This window comes from Schistocerca americana, chromosome 1 (genome assembly GCF_021461395.2).
Source record: "Schistocerca americana isolate TAMUIC-IGC-003095 chromosome 1, iqSchAmer2.1, whole genome shotgun sequence".
NCBI lineage: Eukaryota > Metazoa > Arthropoda > Insecta > Orthoptera > Acrididae > Schistocerca > Schistocerca americana.
The window spans coordinates 387860033-387885255 of record NC_060119.1 but is presented as its reverse complement, the minus strand read 5'-3'; the positions used below and the strand labels follow the sequence as shown (position 1 = coordinate 387885255).

The 25223-nt window shown below is 39.5% G+C and overlaps 1 protein-coding gene across 6 annotated transcripts in view; it reads left to right on the top strand.

Annotated features, from left to right (window-relative positions):
* LOC124601711 (telomeric repeat-binding factor 2-interacting protein 1-like) overlaps positions 1-25223 on the top strand; it is a 200141-nt gene that overhangs the window by 57121 nt on the left and 117797 nt on the right. For 5 of the 6 annotated variants that reach the window (XR_006978582.1, XM_047136269.1, XM_047136266.1 and 2 more), the window contains exons 6-7: positions 2827-2939; positions 14704-14787. Coding sequence is in view for 5 of the 6 variants with exons in the window: in XM_047136269.1 (XP_046992225.1) it covers positions 2827-2939; positions 14704-14787 (197 nt within the window). In the remaining variant the exon portion in view is untranslated. The remainder of the gene's footprint in view (positions 1-2826; positions 2940-14703; positions 14788-25223) is intronic. The other variant, XM_047136268.1, reaches the window with a different exon arrangement.

Sequence of the window (25223 nt, the reverse complement as noted above, 5' to 3'; positions counted from 1 at the left end):
GGAGGCAGGTAAAACCCACATAGTTATTGTAATGATGTGTATTAGTTCAGCTACATTTCAAGCATGCAAGATGACAGGTATAAGTGATTTAAAAAATAAATAAACTAGTTTATTCTAAATTTATTTACTAATTAATGAATTGCAAAATCGTTGGCTAAACTCAGCTTCAGAGATAACATTTTCAAAATGCAGAACTGTGCTGTGGGGGTGGCATCTGTTGTTTGTCCCGGGATATCTTATTGAGATCTCTCGGAAGATGTTGTTTGCTACTCTTTATTTGTTATTGGCTAAATTGGTTGTTTTCTGGAAAAGAGGACAAAGTGTGATCATAATTACAGAACTAAAAAAAAAAAAAGCCTATTCAAAGACTTCAAATATTGAATGCTATTTCAGGAGAGAGTTAGATATGTGGGTGTACATATTTTCGATATGTGGGTGTACATATTTTCAACAAAAGAAATTTATTGTGTAACTTGATTAAGATAGATTGATAAGACTGAGGTGACGCCTTCCATTTGCCTCCACCTATAGCAGCAGACAATGGTCTGCACTGACTGAAAATCAGTAAAGTGCCTGCCGGTCAAGGTATCACTGCCTCTCCCCAGCACACTCACTGCCGCCGTAGATAGTGCTCAGACTGCCATATTTTCTGGGGGCCATGTGGCTCGCTTTGTCAGCTGGTGCGCTTTACCGGAGTTTGCACCGACAGCAGGATTTCACACCCGCACCCAGTTTCTGTGTTTTTTCGCAGTCTGGTTAATGAGAAAAATGCTATCGCATCTTCCACGCCACCTTCCTGAGCTGCATTCCCTGTAGCGGCTTCCCTTGACTGCAGCTCTACAAAGTCTGATGCTGGGCACCCAGTTAATCCCCCTGGTATTAGCACCTGGGTCACTGTGTGAGGTGTAGTGTATTTTAGTGCAATGAAGTTCAGTGAGCACCAGGAGTATCAGGCAGCTTTATTAATGTTTCATCCCCAGCTGTTTTGGCACCCATTTAGTGCCAAGTGTGCCACTGACACTATTTTTCTCTTTGACTGTGCTGGCTCCCTTGTCCGCTAAACAAGTCCATCTCACTTTCAAACTTCCCCCCTTCCTTTTCCTGTGGATTTGTAAGATTTGCGTATACACGTTGTTCCAGCGAAACACTATGTTAACATCCCCCTTCTTGGCACTTTTCTTCTCATGTTGTCAGACGATGTCTAACGAAATACTGTAAACTGCGTTGTAGTTCACTCTGTACAAAGACTTTGCCATGAACAAGGACCCCCCTCCCCCATTGATGAAGAGTTTGTAACACATTAAATTTTGATGAGTAGTTAGCTTTTAGAAATAAATACCTCACAAATGAGCTTGTGCACCTCTTTCAGTAGGCCTCAGTATTTTTTGTTGTCTTTACTTAGGAGCATGGAAGGGACTCTTTTAATACGCTAAGCGTATGAAATGTATTCTGTATGGTAGACACCTCCAAAGAATGCAGTTCTCGCCCAGCCATCAAACAGCATTTTATGGCGATTAGTGAATGATGCCTCTTATGTTTTGGGTGAAGAGCTACCTTCTAGGTGTGAGTTTGATGTATATTGATACGTGTTGCCAATGTTAGAGCACATCTCTTACTTGGCTTCTTATGAGATCCAAAATAATCTTAGGGTTGAAATTTTTTGTAAAAGAAAGCAGTTCTGATGTTTTATACTCCTGTGGCTGCTCAGTTTTTTCCCTGCAAACGTCTCCTGTCACATAGTTTTTAAATTTTCACAGCCGTAGAATTGTATGCAATTCTGGAGGCACTATAGCTGATGAGGTGTGACAGAAGGACGAGTTTTCTCATCTGCTCCAATTCCTTCAGTACCAAGCAGAGAAAATGATCTAAGGTATTTATTATTTGCTGTCAAACCAGGGAAAGGCTGTGACATTCTGCTGTGTATCAGGGAATGTTTAAATTGAGGGAAGTGAGCGAGTTTACACTGAGACCAAGGAAGCTTCTCTCATGAATACATTTCAGGAAAGTGTACTATTCCTGTTGACTCAGAATGTCATGTGCTGATGGACAGTATTGTAGATGGAAATCCTTAACAATCAGCTGTGATCTGTGAAACCAACTGCTTGATCGTAGTGTTTGTTTCCTGGTTCTGTGGTGAGACAAACCACCTATTAATGCTGCCCATGGTTCAATATGTGACATTTTAATGGAATGCATTATGAATTCTTCCAAGATTGCAACTGCCAGTGTAAATGTGAACTTGCACTGTATTTTAGATGAAAATGATGTGTGTGTCGCGAGTAGTGTAAAATTTTGTAAATTGTCATAATACAAGTGTAGACTTTTTTAGGTGCAGAGTGATTGTCCTGTCCATATTTAATGGAGTGATTGGCCAACCACCTTAATCTGCTATAGTGTTTTAGTATATGCTGTATAAAGTAGAACTGCACTTATTTCATCATAATTTTTTATGAAGTGACTGATATGTTTTTGTATTAATTCTTGTAGACATTTGGGATATTTTATCCTTTTTAACAACTCTCGTGTGATTGTTTATAAGTGTGAACATGAAAGACTACAGTGTTGAGCAATAAAAACCGTAAGAACAACAATGACACCATTATCATTATCTACATCTTTGACCCATTTACATACGTTAGAGATCCCTTTAGGGGATTTGTGTAATTTAATGAGTGTAGGGGCTGGATTAGAAACCTCAATAGTATAGATTAGCTGGTTACTTTGCAAACAGTAAATATTTGAAAGCTTAGTCAAGAAGCAACCCTTAAATCACTCTACATAATTGAAATATAAGCTATTCTCTTTATTTTTCCATTTATTTTTCAGCTGCAGGGTCGAACATGGCAGTCACTGAAGAAGCATTTTCTGAAACACATGTTGCCCAATATTACAAAGTATACATTTTTGTCTGTAACGGACAGACTTGAGTTCCAGAAACAGTAGGTATTTTATTTTGTGTTACAATGTTTTACAATGTTTTTGTTATTCTGTTGCTGATTTAAAGATCTGCAGAAATATTTACGTGTAGTGGTGGTTGTTTTACACATTTGAGGATTTTCTTCCAAGTATTGTGTTTGTGTGGACCACATATGAAACTTCACAAGTAAATCATAGGACTTGGCTGGAAATCTGTGAAAATTATAAACAGTATGTTGGCTGTTGAGACAGTTTGTGGCTATTCATCTTGTATGGCAGGCTGATAATGATCATACCAATATAAAATAGAGGACAAAACTTAATTGTTGCAGTTTTCCTAAAAAGACTCAGCAATATTATGTTGGCTGTTGAGACAGTTTGTCGGTGACCATTCATCTTGTGTGGCAGCCTGATAATGATCGTACCAATATGAAATGCCGGACAAAACTTTACAAGTCAGTTGGTGCAGCACAAGAGTGCTCTCACAAGTTGCTCTTTTCTTGCTCATTTATGTTTTACCAGTGCCAAGGTTGTATCGATAATGGTCAATGATGGGGCCATTTGTAAAAGTGGTGGTATCATGTCTGTCTTATCCTTGATAACTATGCAGCATTTCGTGCTGTTACTAAGTGAGCCATTTCATCACACCTAAGACAGAAAAGTTAACTGACTTATAAATTTAAATTGCAGAGTTATACTGTACAAAAGCTGCAATTTCTCATCACTAAACAAAGCAAACTCCTTAAAGTTACATGTGATGCATATATTTATGGCTGCACTTGAGAAATACAGTCTATGTATTTCATATTAAATAATCTTTCGATACAGAGATTGTTTAACAAAGTTGTTGGCAAGCACTGCAGCTTAGGTTGCTTTTGTAGGCTATATGAGATTGTTCCCTGGCTTGATTGGCCACAAGTGTCTTATATCAAATTGCTCATCACAACTTTCACTACACCATTGTGGTACATTTTAAATGGCTATTGTTTATATCCTGTATTTGCCTACTAGCTCCTCAGATGATGATGAGATTCAAAGAATGTATGATGAGACAAAAGAAATTCTTTAGTTTGTTAAGTGAGACAAAAATTCAATTGTGATGGGGTAGTAGAATTCAATAGTAGGAAAAGGAAGAGAAGAAAAAAAAAATACTAGGGGAACCTGGACTAAAGGAAAGAAATGAAAGAGCATGTTGTATGGAAAATTTTTACGCAGAATGCAGTTTAATCATTGCTAACACATTGTTTAAGAATCATGAGAAAAAATTATGTTCACGGAAGAGATCTACAGTTACTGAACAATCCAAATGGTGGCTATGGGTCCCTGTTTAATGCCAACATTCTTTTGTCTGTTTTGGCAAATATCTTGTGAACTTTGGGAAGTACAGCCCCTGTTTTTTTTTTTCAAATACATTGTGCATTATGTGGATATATTCATGTCAGGAGTTGGCATGATTATTTTTTAACTTATTCTTACAATTCAAGCTACGTGTTCGGTAATTGAATCAGTTGTTGCCTGAACCCCTTGGGTTGCCATCACAACTTGCTCCACAAAACATAGTAACACTGTAGACTCCTACCAATTTGCTTAAACTTTATTACTTATTCAATTGGAAATTTGCTTACAGAAACTGAGACATTTCCATGTCTTTAGATGAGATTTGAATATGAATTGTCTTACAGGTACTACAGCAACCCGTTTAATCAACAGTGATAAATAATACTGAGGAAAGTTCTTCGAAATGTAATTAATGTAGGATTAAAGGAAAGCACTCACCAAATAGTAAAAGTTTTGCATCTTCAACAGGCACACACACAAAAAGAAAGAAATCTTAGTTAGCTTTTGGAAGAAATCCTTCGCAAGCTAGACTACACACGCACATAGGCATGAGCACACGCGTTTACACGCACACACCTGTGCATGTCCACTGTGCCAGCTTGACACAAAAGGCAAAGTTTACAATTTTGTAAGTGGACAGGTGTGTGGGTTGTGTTGTGTGGAGTGAATAGAGGGAGAAAGAGGTGGGGGGGGGGGGGGGGGGAGGAGGAGAGGTTGGAAACAGGTAGCAAATGGGTTGGAGGGAGGCAGCAGGTGTGCAGGTAGAAATGTGGGAGGGAGGGGTCGCAGATGCATGGTCCAGAAATGCAAAACAAGGTTACTTGAGTTGGTGAGATGTAGCACACGATGAAGATGATATGGAGGGGTGATAGGACAAAGGAAGGGGAAACTGTTGGGTTGAAGATGTGGGGACAGTGGGTTAGTGAAGATTAAGACCAGGAGGATTGCAGGAGTGAAGGATGTGTTTAGAAAATCTTGTGCTGGAAGGAAGGATCCAGATGACATGGGTCATGAAGCAGCTATTGAACTTGGAACATGTTGTGGTCTGCAGCATGTTATGCCACTGGGTGATAAACTCTGTTCTTGGCCTCAGTTTGGTGGCTGTCATTCTGGTGGACAACTTGTTGGTTATCATGCCTGCATAAAATGCTGTGGAGTGGTTGCTGGAGAGCTGATACGACATGGCTGCTTTTGCAGGTGGCCCAGCCTCTGATGAAATAGGATAAATGTATAACAGGGCTGTAGTAGGATGTGCTGGGTAGGCAAATCAGGCAGGTATTGCACCTGGTTCTTCCACAGTGATATGGCATGGAGTTGGGAGTAGACATTGCATAGGGATTGACCAGGATGTTGTGTAGTTGGGTCAGCAATGGAATACTGCTTTAGGATGGGTGAGAAGAATCTTGGGTCGGATGTACCTAACTTCCCGGCATGATGATAGAAAACCTGGCAAAGGATATGGTTCGCTTGTTACAGTCCAGGATGATAATGGATGACAAGGGGGTGCTCCTTTACAGCTGATTCTTCAGGGTGTTGGGAGGATTGGGGGTATGAGGATATTACGCAGAAAATCTGTTTGTGGAATACTCTTAATTCTCGCACTTCCGCCAAGAGTCAGCCGCAAAGAAGCAGTCACCTGATATAGCTCCAGATTGGACCATCTAAACCACAGCCTTTGCCAGAGCTTTCATTTTCTATCATCCTGTCTGGAAATCAAGAACATCATAGCCAAGATCCTTTCCACAACTTCCAAGCTACACAGTGTCGTGGTCCATCCCTATGCAATCCCATTCCCAACTCCATACCACTGTGGTCATAGCCCTACAGAAGATCCAGGTACAATACCTGCCTTATCCATCCACCTAGCACATCCTTCCCAAGTCCTGTCACAGGTTTATCCTATTGCATCAGAGGCTGGGCCACCAATGAAAGCAACCATGTCATATACCTGCTTTGCTGTAGTCACTCCAGAATATTTTTTGTGGGCATGGTCACCCACCAGCAGTCCGTTAGAATGAATGACCATTGCCAAACTGTGGCCAAGAACAGAGTGACACAACAGACTGTTGACTACAACATGGTAGAGTACAATGGCTGCACCATAACCCTTTCCATGTGGGATCCTTCCTCCCAGCCAAGTTTTTCTGAACTAAGTAGTTGGAAGTTATCCTTGCTGCATATCCTTTTCTCCCAAAATCCTCCTGGTCTCTTTTGCATCTAATGCACTGTCCTCACACCCTCTACCCAAAAGTTTCCTCTTCTTCTGTCCTGTTACCCCATCTGAATCCATGCTTCTACATCATCTTCATTTTGTGCTGCACCTCACCGGCTCCAGTTCCTATGTTTTGCGTGGCCCACCTGTGCACCTACCACCTTTCCCTTCCCCATTCCTAGCCAGCAACATGGCTGCCTCCTTCCAAGCCATCAGCTAGCCACCTGACCCCCTTTCCCTGCCTTCCAACTCTCTCTCCCTCTACCCACCCAACACAACACAACCCCACTCCAGCCCTCCTGTGAAACTGCAAGCCTCTCATTGTGTGTCCATCTGGCACATATTTTGTGTGTGTGTGTGTGTGTGTGTGTGTGTGTGTGTGTGTGTGTGTGTGTGATTGAAGGAATTGCAGACTTTTCTTTCTCTTTTGTCTGTGCCTATTGATGACTCATTGCTTCTGCTATTTGCTAAATAGTAGTAAACTTGTTGATCACAATGTGTGTGGTAACAGGGATGAGTGTCATATTCCTTTATACAAGTGTTCAAGTAACACATACTATCACTTTGATTTCCAAATATGTCGTTATCCTGTCAAGTAACTGGGAGGCTGATTTGGGTGACATATAGGTGTCACATTTTTGAAGCAACATGTGGACATTTGCAAATGTCTGAATCCATTAATTGTATTTGTATGGACCAAATCAGTTATCCAAAAGAGTATGCATATCGTCATTTGACTTTCAGTCTCTTGCGTATTATAGAATTTCCAATCATTGGCTTATTCATATTACTGGCTCACTGAATTGCTGTGTATTCACTAATAACAGAGCTACTGTTTTAATATAAAACCTAAAGCTGTCACAAATATACTCATTCATGTAGCCAAGGAAGGTTGTGCATTTGGTTCTACCAGAGGTGTAGTGGTTATGATACTAAACTGTTGCACAGAGGGTCGTGTGTTCAAAACTCACCTGGACTGTAGAATTTTAATTTCTATATTCGGTTCGAGTACATTCTAGAAGTATCCACAAATGTCAAGAATCATTGTACTGGAATGTTCTGTAGCTGTATATATACTGTGTGTGTTCTCGCCGGAGACAATTCGCTCCGTGCTCTTGTATGTGCAAGTGCTGAATAAACCTTCATTAAGTGAAGTTGGTGTTTGTAATTCAGCTACTTACACCTTCTTCTACGTGACAATATGTTTGAAAAGAGATGGAAGTAGAAGAAGGCATGTTAAATGAATCAGTTGGACAATTAATCAGGAGATATACCTCAATCAGGAGAGACAGGTAAATACTAAAACAGTTAGGAAGACTTATTTACTAATCTGTACTACAGGGAAAAACTTCCATGTAGTACTCGCACTCCGAACCATTAAACTGCGACTTTTCGTTCACAGGATACTGGAAAATCCTTGTTGTAATACAAACGATGTAATGAATAAAAATGACCAATTGCATTACAGTGGAGGTATTGATCAGTTGATTGGCATACAAACAGGAATGCGAACTTGATAGCTCGTATTTAAAAACTTCCTGTATTTTGTGGAGTACAAAAAACACAGCATTGGCTTGAGAAATTATTTCTATGTGTTGTTTGTGCATAAGAAAATTTGGTCTGATTGACCATATATTTTGCAGGAAAATGTGTCTGTGTGGCCTGGAAAAAAAGAAAACTTACAGCTTTTTTAAGTGCCCATCTATCATTGAAAGCAAGAACTATAAGGTGAGTGCTAATGTTGACTCATTCAACTGTGTGATGTTTTCCTTATCTTAAGGAGGTGATTTTGCGTTGGTGTAAACAGAGATTTAATGATAGAATGAGACTGAAGATACAGATGAAGCACGTTGAGCTTATAAGTGAGCAGTGTGGAAGATGGAAGATCCATAGAGTGCAGAACAAAGTGTGAGGTACTAACCAGAACATGGATCACTTTACACATGAAACATGAAGAGTAAATACATGTACAGAGAAACTTTAATGAAATACTCACTTAAGTGCGTTGTTATGATCTTGTTCTGAATATGAGATCTCATACATTAGTTAGTATGGGAGGATATTTAATATGTTGAACAAATACGGCATATATACACTATCTGACAAAAAAAGTTAAGCACCCAGAAAATATGATTGAATGTCAATGAACTTAATATATGTACATATCATTGATGGATGTGTAACTGATTAGAGCTGCAATGCTTTGTGATGGGTAGAATGGCGACCAGAGTGCATTAGTGTTGTTTCTGTTTAGTGTTGATACCAGGACTGGTGGGGTATATAAGGAGCGTGAATAGTACCAGATGTTGAGGATCACTGTGGAAGACATGAAGATGTTGAGTACTCCCACAATACAGCATTATCAGCACATAACAGAGTTTTAAAGGGACATCACTGTGACTCTCCATTTGACTGGCTGGTTGAATTGTGCAGTATCCAGATTTGTGGGGCATTTGGATGTGGTAGTGGCCTCAAGTCAGACTATATGAGAATGTAAGGGCAAGCATATTTGTTGTCAAGGTGCGCCTGATCATCACAAAGGAGGATCATCGTATTGCACTCCAAGCACATTTGCACCTTCTTCATATGTGCACCTGCCATCAGAGAACAAGTAATGGAGCCCAGCAACACTTGGTGTCATCCCACACCTTTGGTAGGAGACTAGCAGTAGCTGTACTAGTGGGTTACCATCCCAGGCTGCCATTAACACCTCAACTTGAATGGCTACATTTGGATGAACTGTGTCACATTGTGTTGCTGTTGAATCATACGAAGGTGGTTTGAAAAGTTTTCAGAATCGCCATGAGAGGTCAGTGCTAGCGCAACAAATTGTTCAAGTGATATTCATTGGACGGTTTCCTGTAAACATGTGCCATGTCAGTGCTTTTGGAAGAGAGCTGTGGCTGTGATGTAGCTCTGTTGTTCTTCCCACATACTGATTTGCGAAGATGGAAAAATCGAGATTCGAGCAGTGATTAAATGCTTCATAAAGAAAGGTATGAAAGCAAAGGACATTCATGCCAATTTCCAGAATACACTTGGGGACTCGGGTTCTTCGTATTCAACTATTGCCAAGTGGACTAATGAATTTGAATTTGGTCTGGAGAACTTAGGTGATGATCCAGGCAGTGGTCAGCCAAGATATGTCACTACTCCAGAAACCAATGCAAAAGTGCACAAAATCGTCATGGAGGATTGCAGATTGAATGTGCATGAAATTACTTACGCTTGCCAGATGTCATTTGAAAGGGTATATCATATTTTAACTGAAGAATTAGAAATTAAAAAATTATCTGCAAGATGGGTGTCGCGACTCTAGATGCTGGATCAAAAACGCATGAGAATGGACATATCGGAACAAAGTTTGGCCCATTTTTTGCGCCAGTTTGTGATGACAGATGAAACTTGGGTGCACTACTATTCCCCAGAGACAAAACAACAGTCAAAGCAGTGGAAACATGCTGATTCTCCGCTACCAAAGAAAGCAAAGACAGTTCCTTTGGTGGGAAAGATCATGACATCAGTGTTCTGGGATGCAAAGGGGATTCTGTTTGTAGATTATCTCCTTATCTCCCCACTGGACAAACAGTTACTGGAGAATACTATGCTAACCTCCTGGAGAAATGGCAATGAAAGATACGCAAAAAAAGGCCAGGTATAGCAAGGAAGAAAGTCATCTTCCATCAAGACAACGTGGGTCCGCACACGTGCCGTCGCCAAGGCAAAAGTACCCAAACAAAGGTATGAATTGTTGCCACAGCTATCTTATTCACCTGATATGGCTCCATCAGGCTTCCATCTGTTCTCAAAACTGAAAATTTTTCCTGGTGGATGAAGAATCACTTCAAACGAAGATTTGATAGCCGAAGTTGACAACTATTTTGCAAGCCTGGAGGAAACTCATTTTCAAGATGGGATCAAGGCACTGGAACATCGTTGGACCTAGTGTATTAATCTACAAGGAGACTACATTGAAAAATAAAACAGTTTCAGTGATGTAAGTACTTTTTTTCTATTCTGTTTTGAGAACTTTTCAAACCACCCTCGTACTTCTGCTTTACCCCAGATGACGATTGTCAGTGAGTTTTTATACCTTCTCTTCAAAGGAGAAGTTGTGTGTTGAGATATAATTAGTACGGTGTATGAGGAATGAGGTAATGGGCTTGGAGTCTGAAGGATGTTGAGAGAGGTAGTGTTCAATAGTGACAAGACCATGCATGGGCATGAGAGCTGTTAACATACGGGGAAGTGGCATTAACAGGCTGTTGCAAGCGTATGTTATCCTACCCCACAAGAGGGCAAGCCACCTGTGAAAGCAACCACATCACATACTAGCTCTGCTGAGCTTTTTATGTCGATATGATCACAAACCAGCTGTCCACAATGATGAATGTTCACTGCCAAACTGTGGCCAAGAGCGAAGTGGACCACCATGTCCCACAGCATGCAACTGAACTTAACATGCTTGATTTCAATGGCTGCTTCACAACCCGAGCCATCTGGATCTTCCCCTCCACCTACAGCTTTTCTGAACTGTGCAGTTGGGATTTATTCTTTCAACACATTCTCTGCTCCTGAAATCAGCCAGGTCTTAATCTGTGCTAATCTGCATTCTCCACACCTTCCACCCAACAGTTTCCACCCCTCGGTCCTGCACCTCCCCACAATTCTCCTCCCCTCCTCCTCATTGTGTGTTGCTCTCTGCCAGCACACCCACTGGTCTTTTTCCCTTCTCTGCTCCTCTTCTTTCTGCTCTCCATTTTCCTCCTCCGCCCTCCTCCACAGCCTGGAATGTTGCACCTGGCAGACCTCTAGTTCATGCATGCTCTGCCAGGCAGTGCTGATTCCTCTTCCCTCAAACATTCAATGCTATCTGTCTTCCTTCCCTGCTCCACTCTGGATTGTTGCTTCTGTTCAATGTGCTTCTGTTGCAGTCTGGCCTACGTGGCCAGAAACAGTGGTCATGTGTATCCTGTATGTCAAATGTGCTTGCTTATGAGAATGTGTGTGTATTTTTCAATGCTGAAGGTAGCTTTGGCTGCAAGCTTATATGTAACAGTCTTTTCCTCATGAATGTAAGCAACTCAATGTGTCATTTTTACAGTGAGTAGCAATCTAATCTTTTCATCAAGATAAGATAGATTGCTACTTAGCATAAAGATGACATTTTCAGTTGCAGACATGCACAACGAGAAGACACACATTCATCAGAAAACAAACAAACACACACACACACACACACACACACACACACACACACACACTATTCATTCTCACAAACAAGCAGCCCTCACACTCATATGACTGCCATCTCCGGAGATTGTGGTCATGTGTGCGTGAGGTGTGCTTGCTTGTGTGAATGGGTGTGTGTGTGTGTGTTTCCTTTCCTGATGAAAACTTCAGTTGAAAGCTAATGTATAAGTGTCTTTTTGTTGTGCCTGTTTGCAGCTTAATATGTTATCTGTACAGGTAGTAGCAAACTATCTTTTTCCTTATATTGTTGATATTCCAACATGGATTTTCCATTGTTTAATCTTTTCCATTGTTTTTCTTAATATTGCGCAAGTTCTTTGTAAGTTTGACTAAACATTGTGATCACTGAAATAACATAACATACCCTCTCAGCCATGAAGTTTCATTTCGTTTATTCCTCCCCTTCTGGGTATTTCACTGTTTTTGTCAGGTGTGTATTATTATTTCATTTAATTTTCCCTATAACTGTCTGGGTTAGTCATTTGAAAGATCAGAGGAAAGAAAGAACAGACCACTATTAACAAGATCTATACCATCTTTCAGTTTGAGGATAGCCTTATTTGTTGTTTATTGTTGTCATGGGTAACAGGGAGAAAGTAAACTAATTGCTGAGGAATTGATTATCATCTTATGAGTCAGTGCATGATAACATTTCGGAAGCAGTGCACTGATATGACAATTGTTTACATAATTTTGCATACTATTTCAAGATAGTCTTGAAACTTATTGAACTATATGTATTGGCTGTTAAAAGGTCCTGTTGTGTTGTATGAAACCACCCATCCACCTTGAAGTCACCTTTGGATTATTTTGTCATGTGCTCATCATAGCAGATGATGTAAACCTGATTTTCATTTCTGGAACATGAGAAATTTCATCAGGCACATAATTACAAATTTTATCAAAAGAAAATTTAGTTGAGAAGACATAAATTGTTATAGAACAGAATTACCTAGTACTTTTCTTCATGAGGACAAATGTATAGTACTGCCAGTAGGCAGTATAAAGGCAAAAGGGACACACTGCTGATGAGACAGGGCCATCTGTAATGAGGACAAAGGTGTCCTTACACTGTTTCTAGCTGCTGTTTGTGCAGAATTATGAATGGTTGAATGTCACAATAGTAATATGAGCAGAAAACACCCCTTCCCCAACACACACACACACACACACACATACACACACACACACACACAATAGTGCACCCAGACAAACTTATGAGCAGTTACTGAACCATACCTACCTACTTATAAATGTATAGAATGCCATGAATTCGCTTAGACACCACAAACATCTGTGTGTGCGTCGGGTGGGGGGGTGCATTTTCAAGCGTGACCACTTAGCTGTCACCCACAGCTCATAAAAATTGATTGGAGGTGGTGAAAGGTAGAGACAGGCAGAGTACATAGCTGAATTATTGGATCTGTGTGAGTGGAGTACGAGGTAGTGTTTCGTTTACATGTGAGAAATGATAGCACACCACACTATGGACCCTATTTCACCCTGTGTAACTGTCTTCAACTTCAGAATACCTCTGCAACCTGCCTGAACAGTGCATTGCTGGCAAGCAGGAAATGTTGCCTCATATGGTTTTTAATATTTTGATGTCTCCTGGTGTGCATAGTGACTCGTCAGTCCAGGTGATCTTTTTTCATATTTCAAACAGCTGATGGCAATGTTTCTGTGCCTATGCTAATTTCAATGCTACAAGATGTGGGGTGACCAGAACTACACGTGTGGAGCTATGGCTCATGTATACTAGGCTGAGGAAGTTATACTGAATGGTAAGACGACTAATCAGTTGTTGGTTAACATTGAACTGATGAGTGATTTTCTACTTTTTGGCCTGTCTGGCAGCAGTTACAATCTGCAGTTGTGAGTGGCAGTCACTTTCGTCAGAAGTTCCTGCCCATTGTTGTTGGCTCTGACTTGTGGAACGCTTGATGATGCATGACCTGAGAGACGGCATGTGATTGTGTTCAGCATCCACAGTTAGGTTGTGATCTAATGGGCTGATATTGTGTGTCTTTCCCATCATGTGCTTGCTTGCAGTGCCGATGGCAGTTCTGACAAGAGCCCAGCGACAAGAGACATTTGCTGTGGTGACATGATTGTGCTCTCTCCATCACAGCTGTTATCTCTAGTTCAGTTTCTCATGATATTGAAAATGTGGTATGTGAGACTTCTTTTATTAGGAAAATTCGAATAATAGGACTGAGAGGGACACTTCTTTTATTAGGAACATTTGAATAACAGAACAGAGAGGGACACTGTGAGTTGTGTGTAACCAATTATTAACTTGTACAGTGGATATGTGGTTGAATATTACTCTGAGGTATTAACAATCAAACACAATTGGAAATAAGAGGATCATGTTATCAGTTCATCGCAGCTTTTGTGTGCAGTATGGCTTTGGCAACATCAGCTGTGTAATTTCATTCTGAAATGTTTACTTGTTCCCCATTAATGTACAGTTCTGAGTTTGCTTTGCTGTATTATAAGAGTCTTATCTGTTTTCTGTGCACTTTCACAACTAGCATAAAAAATTTGTGTAATAGAATAACCACAGCATACATAGAAGTTCACAATAAAGACATATCACAACAGTTACATTATCAACTACAGATGTTGCTCACAACTTTTCATGATAACCAGCACCTGAACTAACAGCAGCAAACAATAAAATGAGACATGTCCCAGCTGATTCTCTCATTGCGTGTTGCTAAGGTAGTTGTTCTGTAAGCAGCCAGGTATCACTCCCTTTTTGTTTTTATTTGATCTGAGTATGGGCTTGATTTCAATGGCTGTTCATGTGTTGAAGGTACACATTGATGGGCAGATGTTTTATTTCTTATTTATATTGTTCCATGTTTAGTCTGGGTGTTCCATGCTCTTTTTAAGATTAATTATTAATTGAGAGAAATGATCTGATATTCTGCATGCTTAATTGAGGTACTCTATGTTCAATAAACTGCTGTTTTCAGCGGGAAGGTGCCTGCAGACAGTCATGATGTAACAAATTCAGAAAGTAAACTACAATCTGGTTCATCAGTTCCAAGAACAATCAGGTATGTTTCCCTTTAAATGTTATTACAGTAATTTCTGATGATTCATTTATTATTTCTCCCCTTCATACCCCCTTTCCCTCTCCCCTCTCATCATCTCTTCCCCTCCCTCCCCCTTCTTCCCCTCCATACACCCACCCTCTCCATCCTCTTTTCTCCCCCCCCCCCCCTCCCCCCTTTTCCTTCATTTTTCATCTGCCTGTCCCTCCCTCCTCCTCCCGTCCTCCCTTCATATCACCTCCTCTACACCTCCCGGTCCTCCACCACCACCTTCTGTCTTTTTAGTGCATGTGGGCATGCAAATCCCCATGCCCCCCCCCCCCCCCCCCCAACACACACACACACACACACACACACACACACACACACACACACACACACACCAAGGATGCAACACATCCACCTTATTTGAAGAGCCATAATCCTTAAAATTAAAAGCAGAATGAATCACAGTTTACATAACAGTTTCTTTATTTTTTTCTTTGTATTGTAAGGTGTGGAACAGATGTAAAGTACATAAAGATTGACATAAAAGCAAAGATAGCTTAGGATTTTCTTTCACTAACTCTAGTTCAGAAGTAATTCAGTAGAAACTGTAATAAACATCACAACTTTACAGAAATATAAGTGCCTCCAAGTTCTTGGTCTGTTGAATAATTACAGGGTGTCCGTAACTGAAGTTCCAGTTTCAAAATGCTGTAGAAAGAGAAACACTGCTCAGAATGAAGTCAGATTTGAGCAGAGTATTATTGATGCAGGAGGAAACGTTATTTTGGGGGGGGGACAAAAAATTTGACCAATAGATGGTTCTGGAAGTGCACCAACAGGTGCTTAGCACACAGCTATTCCACAGTTTGTGTCCGAGTTGCCCAACATGACTGTATCCATGAAGGATCACGCACTGCTGATTCTTTTACAAGAATGTTGACTGTGTGCCAGTAACCCTCCAGAAGTTACGTGCACTCAAGGATATTAAAAAAAGCCGTTGATCCAATGTCTGCTAAGGTTCTGGAGAAAATTATTACAAAATTTAAAAAGGCATTTTCTTTTGAAATGCAATGTGATGAAGCAAGGAAAGCAGTTGATCCAACGTCTGTCACAGATGTGGCCACAGCATTCGAGGAGGGGTTGAGTGGTGGTCTACAGACATGCAGTGCACAGTGAATTGCCCGAATGCTGGATGTGCCTGCAGTCATGGTGCTTACAATCATACAAAACTACAGTATGTTTATTCTCCACCAGTTTTGGTTATTATAACTATCTTTACAGGAGAAAAGCATGTCATCAGTGGATCAAAAATAAATTTCTGTCGAATTCCAGATTATAATTATGTCTCATTGTGCTTAGGGCACTTTTTAGATGTACTGGTAATTATATTCCCACTGAATGTTAAATTTTACTTGTGACATTGGTCATTAACAGTACTCTTATAATGCTTTTGGTGTAAATTGTAAACAAGTAAATTGGAAGAGATGTATTGCATAAAAGAAATTGTAATAATTTATTATTATTTACATTTGTGATAATATGGTGATAACAAAGAAAGATATTTTAGCTCATATCTGCCACAGATTTACAAATTTATAAGAATTTAACACAAACTGCATGATTATTTTTATTAACACAGAGTGCAATAAGGCAATGAGCACAGACTACATACACATATACAGTACTTCCCCGTGCGTGGTTTCCTCACTGTGAATTGGATTTAAGTAGTGCCACTGGTACAATATTCTCTTCTTTGTTGTGTTGTTTATGCTGTAATCTGTGCGAACGTTTATTTACACAGTATAATGCTCTCACCCATGACAACTACTCTTGTTCTCTTGTGCATTTTGCTGCTCTTGTTCAGTTCATCTCATGCAGGGTCAGAAGGTAAAGTTCCTGTCCATTTCCATGTGCCTACCTTGTCCTTCCTTTCTTATTATGAACTATATAACTCTTCTCTCATTTATCTAATTTTTCAAAAAAATCTGCAGACTAAAATAGTTCAGCCTAATCTTCTGTTGTCATCTTTAGTAACAGTGTGTAAAAACTCTTCACCTGTCCAGATAATTGATTCTGTTAGCTCATATGAATATCAAGAGCTCAGATGGCAACCCAGTTCTAAGCAAAGAAAGGAAGGCAGAAAGGTGGAAGGAGTATATAGAGGGTTTATACAAGGGCGATGTACTTGAGGACAATATTATGGAAATGGAAGAGGATGTAGATGAAGATGAAATGGGAGATAAGATACTGCGTGAAGAATTTGACAGAGCACTGAAAGACCTGAGTCGAAACAAGGCCCCGGGAGTAGACAACATTCCATTAGAACTACTGATGGCCTTGGGAGAGCCAGTCATGACAAAACTCTACCATCTGGTGAGCAAGATGTATGAGACAGGCGAAATACCCACAGACTTCAAGAAGAATATAATAATTCCAATCCCAAAGAAAGCAGGTGTTGACAGATGTGAAAATTATAGAACTATCAGTTTAATAAGTCACAGCTGCAAAATACTAACGCGAATTCTTTACAGACGAATGGAAAAACTGGTAGAAGCGGACCTCGGGGAGGATCTGTTTGGATTCAGTAAATGTTGGAACACGTGAGGCAATACTCACCTTACGACTTATCTTAGAAGAAAGATTAAGAAAAGGCAAACCTACGTTTCTAGCATTTGTAGACTTAGAGAAAGCTTTTGACAACGTTAACTGGAATACTCTCTTTCAAATTCTGAAGGTGGCAGGGGTAAAACACAGGGAGTGAAAGGCTATTTACAATTTGTACAGAAACCAGATGGCAGTTATAAGAGTCGAGGGGCATGAAAGGGAAGCAGTGGTTGGGAAGGGAGTGAGACAGGGTTGTAGCCTCTCCCCGATGTTATTCAATCTGTATATTGAGCAAGCAGTAAAGGAAACAAAAGAAAAATTCGGAGTAGGTTTTAAAATTCATGGAGAAGTAGTAAAAACTTTGAGGTTTGCCGATGACATTGTAATTCTGTCAGAGACAACAAAGGACTTGGAAGAGCAGTTGAACGGAATGGACAGTGTCTTGAAAGGAGGATATAAGATGAACATCAACAAGAGCAAAACGAGGATAATGGAATGTAGCCAAATTAAATCGGGTGATGCTGAGGGGATTAGATTAGGAAATGAGACACTTAAAGTAGTAAAGGAGTTTTGCTATTTAGGGAGTAAAATAACTGATGATGGTCGAAGTAGAGAGGATATAAAATGTAGACTGGGAATGGCAAGGAAATCGTTTCTGAAGAAGAGAAATTTGTTAACATCGAGTATAGATTTAAGTGTCAGGAAGTCGTTTCTGAAAGTATTTGTATGGAGTGTAGCCATGTATGGAAGTGAAACATGGACGATAACCAGTTTGGACAAGAAGAGAATAGAAGCTTTCGAAATGTGGTGCTACAGAAGAATGCTGAAGATAACGTGGGTTTAGCATTGGAGGGCAGCGTGGAGGGTAAAAATCGTAGAGGGAGACCAAGAGATCAATACACTAAGCAGATTCAGAAGGATGTAGGTTGCAGTAAGTACTGGGAGATGAAGAAACTTGCACAGGATAGAGTAGCATGGAGAGCTGCATCAAACCAGTCTCAGGACTGAAGACCACAACAACAACAGCTCATATTCATCCAAGTGTATTATATGTTCAGATTTAGTTATTTTTAAATGGTGTTCAGATGAGCATTGTATTTCTGTGGATACTACATTTTCGCTCTCATTTTTCTGTATAGGTATTAACAGGTTTTTCTATTAATTTAAAAGCATTTAATATGGTAGTGGAATGCACTGAACTGTGATCATTTTTAATCCAAGATACAGTGTTTTGTTGAACTAAAAATTGTTCCGATGTTTCCACAGTTATTCACTATTCTTTTTCTTGGAAACCATTATACTAACAAAGGCATAGTAAAAACACTGAAAATCATTAGAATGTGATAGATACTTCTCTGATTACATTAAATGCTTTGTGAAGTGAGACATGAAAACAATCTTTACCTCATTGCATTGAGATGTTATCCATGCCTCATATGATGTAAATGAGTGAGGGTTGACAAATCAACAAATATGGAATATATCACAGGCTTTGTGCTATAAATAAGGTTGTTGTGTTATTCATTTATATTGCCACTACAAGTATATATGGTTCACACCCTCTTCTTTGTGTGGATAATTGTTTAGTTATATAGCTTATTAGTGAAGAACAAAGATGCCTTTCTCCACACCAGGAGACCAAGTGTAAGGTAGGTAATGTTGTGTCCTTTGAAGGGAAGTAGAGTCAAAAAAGAGACCACATACTGCATCTGCTGTCCACTGTACATTATATTTGTGCACAAAAATTTTAAATTTGCCTGTGAATGGAAATAAATAATAGCATTAACTTCCTTAATCTCTCCATCTGCAAGCAAGGTGACAAATATGTCCTCCACATTTATAGGAAACCAGCCACCACAGACATAAATATAAATGTTTCATCCTTTCTCCTGAACATGTACAGATTAGCAGAATACCTCTCATTATTCATAGAGCTCTAAAAATCCCACTCCAAAATGAAATGAGATCAATAAAATAAATAGCTACAGTGAATGGGTATGAACCCACACTAATAGACAATTTAGCAAAAAAAAAGTAAAAAAAGAAAATAAACAAAGTAACCCTCAAGAACTAGGAAAATACACTAACAAAGTGCATCACCTTCCTCATTAATGTCTCCTAACAAATTGCCTATTTTTCAAATGACATAAAATAAGAATTGCACGCCGAGCAAACAATAAAATTTCCTGCAGACTATCTCATAATACTGAAAAGCAGCTAAGATAAATTTCATCCTCTGGCATACATAAAGTCATGCACAATAAGTATCCAGCTCAATACATATGTCAAACAGGCCATAAATTCCATGCCATGTTCAAAGAATACATCAAAGTCTTAAGATAGAACACACCACACACATCTGCAACATCTTCCCATGTGACAGTGTAGAAAGCAATCTTTAAATATTACACACATTGAACAATGGTCCAATGACATCTTTATATGAAGAACTGAAAATCAGTATCCACAGAAAGAAGCTTGGAGAGAATCTACTCAGTAGCAATAATGAAACTGGCTCAACCAACTTCTTCAAAAGTTCTGACAAAGTACTTAAAGCACTTTCATAATTTACAAATTTCAGGGCACCTCATGTTCTTTAACCTCATTCATTCATTACCCAGTAAGTTCAGATCCAGATTCAGATTTTTTATTAGTCATTTAGCATTATTATATGTAATAGACTTCATCAATTCACTTAATCTATTAATTTTGTAAAATACATTTTTACATATTTAAGTTGATATTGAGCATATCTAAAAATTCTTCTAATGAATAGAAAGGGTTAGTTAGTTAACAAGAAGTTGTGTAACTTTTCCTTAAATACTTTGACTGGTATCCTTGAGGCATGTTTAGACAATTTGTTATATATTTTAATTGCCATATACTTATGTCTGGTGCTAGTTTTTGCTAATCTATTTTGTGGTAAGAGCAAAGAAATACAGATTCTTGTATTGTAGCCATGCCTTTGATTCGTTACACCTAAATTTGAAAGTTCAGCAAGTATATAGTCAACAATATCAAGAATATATAGATTAATAACGGTTAATATTTTATATTTAATGAACAATGGTTTACAATGTGTCCTATTAGCTGCCTTTGCCTTTACTCTAATTGCTTTCTTTTGGATTGCCAGAATTTCACTTTCTCTCTCTCTCTCTCTCTCTCTCTCTCTCTCTCTCTCTCTCTCGCTCTCTCTTTTTCTCCAGAGTATTCACCCGCACCTTAAAACAGACTGAAAAAAGCAAAGTACATTGTCCTTACATATTCATATGTCGCAGAGCATATCACTCTCTTCAGCAGATATATAATTCTTGACAGTCTAACCACTGTGTGTTCAACATGAGAGTTCCATGTTAATTTATTATCAAGTAGGTTATCTAAAAATTTTGCATTTTGTATTTTTATTTTTACAGTCTTTGGTAGACTGAACAACATGTTCTGAGTCTTTTTCTCATTTAATAGTAGACTATACACATTAAACCATGATATTGCATTTTCTTTTACCATATTCATACTGCTAACAAAGTTATCAAATACATGGTTTACAGACAGAGAAGTTGTATCATCTGCATACATATACGTCTTTACGCCTATGTTTCCTGGTGAGTCGTTTATGTATAAAAGCAATAGAAGTGGTTCTAATTTAGATCCCTGTGGCACTCTGTGTTGAACCTCAAGTGTATGTGACAGATGACTTCCTGAAATCACCGCTGGCTTCCTTTTATTAAGATATGATATGGAGAGTTTTAAACTTTTATCACATATTCCATAGTATTCATGTTTAGACAGCAAAACAGAGTGGTCATCACAGTCAAGGGCCATGCTCAGATCACATAATGTTACCTTTATGTGAGCTTAGTCCTCGAATGCTGCTAAAATGTCTCTCACTAAGACCTCTGTGGCATGTGTAGTTGACTTGTTTTCTATAGCCAAACTGTGATGTACTTAGTTCTAGGTGCTCATACATGTGCTGACACATTATGCCTTGAAAGACTTTGGCTAGTACTGGACTTAATGAAATTGGCCTGTAGTTTACTGGATCAGATTTACTACCCTTCTTAAAGACCAGAGTCACCTTGATTAGTTGAGAGGATTGAGAAAAACACCTTCTATGAGACACAAGTGTATCGAATATGTTTATGATGCTGCAATGTAATGTATTGCTTCTGTCAGTAGATTGTTTGACATATTAAAAATATCTGTTCTACAAGAATTTTTCATTTGTTTGACGATTTTAAGAACTTCATCTTGGCATATCTCTGTGAAGTGATTTAATGAAGGTCTGGCCTAATTATGATTTAGATTTGTGTTCTTAACATAATCTATTTATGTTACATTGGGTGTCCTGATCAACTTTTTTGATTTCAGTAGCACAGCTTACAAAATATTTGTTGAATGTATCTGCTGGCATTGGGACTGCCTTATCAAAATTTCTGATTTCGCCTTTAACAATATTAAATACTGACCAGGCTATTTTACACTGGTTTTTATTATTTTTTATGGGATTAGTGTTGTATCTTTGTGTAGCCAATTGTAACTCTTTCTTGTACATTTTCTTAGTAGTTATTTCGAGGTCCTTAATTTCATTAGAATTATTTACTTTGCCAAGGCACTTTAACAGCATTAGTTTTTTAAACTCTCCAATCCTTTGGTGTACCACAGTTTACCCTTTCTTGTTTTATCAGATTTCTTTGGAACAAAAGAGCTTTTAACATACCTATTAAGTAGTTGTGGAATGTTTAGTAAACTGTTTGGGCATTGGAATCACATCTTTGAAATAATTTGTCCTAATTAGTTATGCTCAACTGGTGTGTTAGTTTTCTGATATTGTTTTTTGTTAGTATTAAGATGTTAGGTTTTGGTAACTTTTGTATGGCCTTGTTCCCATCCCCTTTTATAAAATGTGTTAACTGTACTGTTAGCATGGAGCGGTCTGAGAAATCAAATTCCTTTACACTAGTGGAGGATGTGCCACGAGCACAGTTGACAAAAGCATTATCTAAGTACACGTTTATTATTGTCAGTTCTGAATGTACATGATGGAAGTTGTGTTGCCTTAGCATATTCAGTCACTTCCTTAAACCAGGTTTGTTACATGTTACATCAAAGCTTGAATTAAAGCCTCCCCAATTATATTTACAAATTGTTTCCACTTTGTTATGTAGCAGAGTACAGTATCTAAATTATCTGAGCCAGGGGAATACATACCAAGATAAGTTTCATTACATCACATATGATTCCAGTAATTGCACAGTATTTCTCTACACATGTCTGACTAAGATCTAGTTCAACCTACAATATATAAATATTATCTGTAATAATCTATATAAAAGCACTTAAATATAATAAATGAATTGTGCACATGCTACATGTTGTGTGGCAGGACATTCATATTCTTTACAATAAAAGAAAACCATGTTTATGTATGTAATCATTCAATATAATAGTAGAATTGTGATCTGCTGTAACAAACAGCCAAGGTCCAAAACAAAGTAAGCAAATGTACAGTAGAAAGCACATGCAGCAAGTAACAGTATGCAGCCTTTTTTCAACCCTACTTTCTTTCAAAAGAGACAACATAATCTACCTTGCCCTTGGTCTAGCCCAGGGGCTCAGCATTCATTTTCTGGGTACCTGAAGAAACGGTCGCTTAAGGCTCTCAGTATTTTAAAATGTCTTTGTCACTCTACATGGGGAGTGGACAGGACTTGTCTGCTCCACTTTTATAGGGCATTTGTGCAATCTCAGCTCGATTATGGGTGCACGGTGTATGGGTCTGCAAGACCTTCTTATTTGAAAATGTTGGACATGGTGCATCATGAAGGCATTCTGTTGTCCACTGGGGCATTCGGAACAAGCCGCATACCCAGCCTCTATGCAGAGGCTGATAAACCGCCACTTCACATCAGGCAATGGCTTCTTACGGTGTGCCAGATATATAAAACACTGTCCACACCATACACACTGCATACCATACCGAAGCTCGGCTTCCGCTGGCACGGCTTTTTCATACCTGGCAACGTGCAATGAGGCCCTATGGGATTCGTACACAGGATTGCCTTTTAGAGATGGACGCGGCTGGTCTTAATGTTTTACGTTGAGGTTGGACCAGATTTCCACCCTGGCTCCTCCAGAGACCCAGGATTATTTTAGATTTGACTGATTTTAAGGATAGTACACCAGATTTTACATACAAATCTCTATTTTTTAACACTTTAGATATCCATCACGGTTTCACGGTCATTTATGCTGATGGCCCCAAACGTGGGAATTTCCTTGGCTGCTGTGTCGTGTTCCCAGACTGTGTCACCAGGATTCGCCTTCCTGCTGAGCATACCATTTTTGCAGCAGAGCTCCACGTGATCCTGAAGGCACTGGAGCAGATGCGTCGTCTTCCGGGCAAACATTTTCCCATCTGCTCCGATTACCTTAGTGCCCTACAGTTGTTGCAGAACCTGTACCCAGCTTAGGAGTTGGTCTGGCTCATATTTGACCAACTGTACTTGCTCCACCAGCAGCATAAGCAGGTATCATTCTGCTGGGTGCCTGGTCATATAGGGATATGGGGCAATGAACAGGCCAATCGGGCTGCCAAGGAGGCCCACATAGGACGGGATGTGACACAGTGTCCTATTCCCTTGCAGTCTGTCATTTCTGTCCTACACAGGAAGAGCATGCAGTTGTGGGAGGAGGAATGGCTGGCGGTGACAGCCAATAAGCTGCGGTTGCTGAAGTTCACAAACCGTCCACGGTGCTCCTCCTTGTGGTTGCTCAGGTGGGATGAAGTCACACTCGCTCATCTTAGGATTGGGCACTGTCCCCTCTCACATAGCTTTCTATTACAGCAGGAGGATACCCGTTTTGTGATGCCTGTGGTGAGCACATCTCTGTCTGCCACGTTTTAACAGAGTGCATTTTATACCGTGATGCAAGGGCGGTGGCAAAAATTGGTATCTGCCCTCTATTTTAGCTGATGATGAGACGAATGTACTTAGGGTTTTAAAGTTTTGCAATGTGTCTGGCCTCTGGCCTAAACTTTTAGGCTGGAGGTTTTAGTGTGTTGCGGAGTGGCTGGCGCCTCCTTCCCCTTTCTTGATCCAATCACAAAAAAGATCAACCGTGCTCTTGTGGAATTTACACTTCTGGAACATGGGCTTTCTGAATGGTAAACAAACAGCAGTTTTATTTTCAAATCGCCTCATGCATTGGCGCAGAATAGCAGTGTGAGATGGTCTTTCATTGGCTTGTCAATGGGCAGTGCATTGTCCTCTGCTGTTACAAAGGTACGCTTCGCCATGTTTTTCCAGAATGGATCCATCTTGTCACAATTAAAAACCTGTTGCGGGCGATAACCCTCAGAATGTACGAGTATCTTGAAGTTGCTGTTGAAGTTCTCTGCTCCCTTCATGTCGGAGCTGGCTGCTTCGCTGTGCCTCACAATGCTGTGGATACTGATTCTTCTCTTAAACTTCTCAAACCACCCACAGCTTCCCTTAAACACTTCTTTGGCCACTGACAATTCTGGTGTCTTCTTAACAAGGTTGGCGAAAATCATTCTCGCCTTCTCACAAATGATGATCTCGTTAATAGTATTGCCTTGCAATTGCTTTTTATTTATCCACGTATGGAGCAACCTTTTGACATTGTCCAGAATAAGAAACTGTTGTTCTGATAATCTTGTCACTCCCTTTGAAGCATCTGCCTCCTAAAGCTCGTCCTTGTCCTTGTTCTTGAGGATAGTGCAAATAGTTCATGTAGACTGATTGTTGTGCGTACTAAGTAAGCAAGCTCATACCACGTTCATGTTTTTCAGTGATTTCACATTTCATTTCTAAGGTCATTTTCTT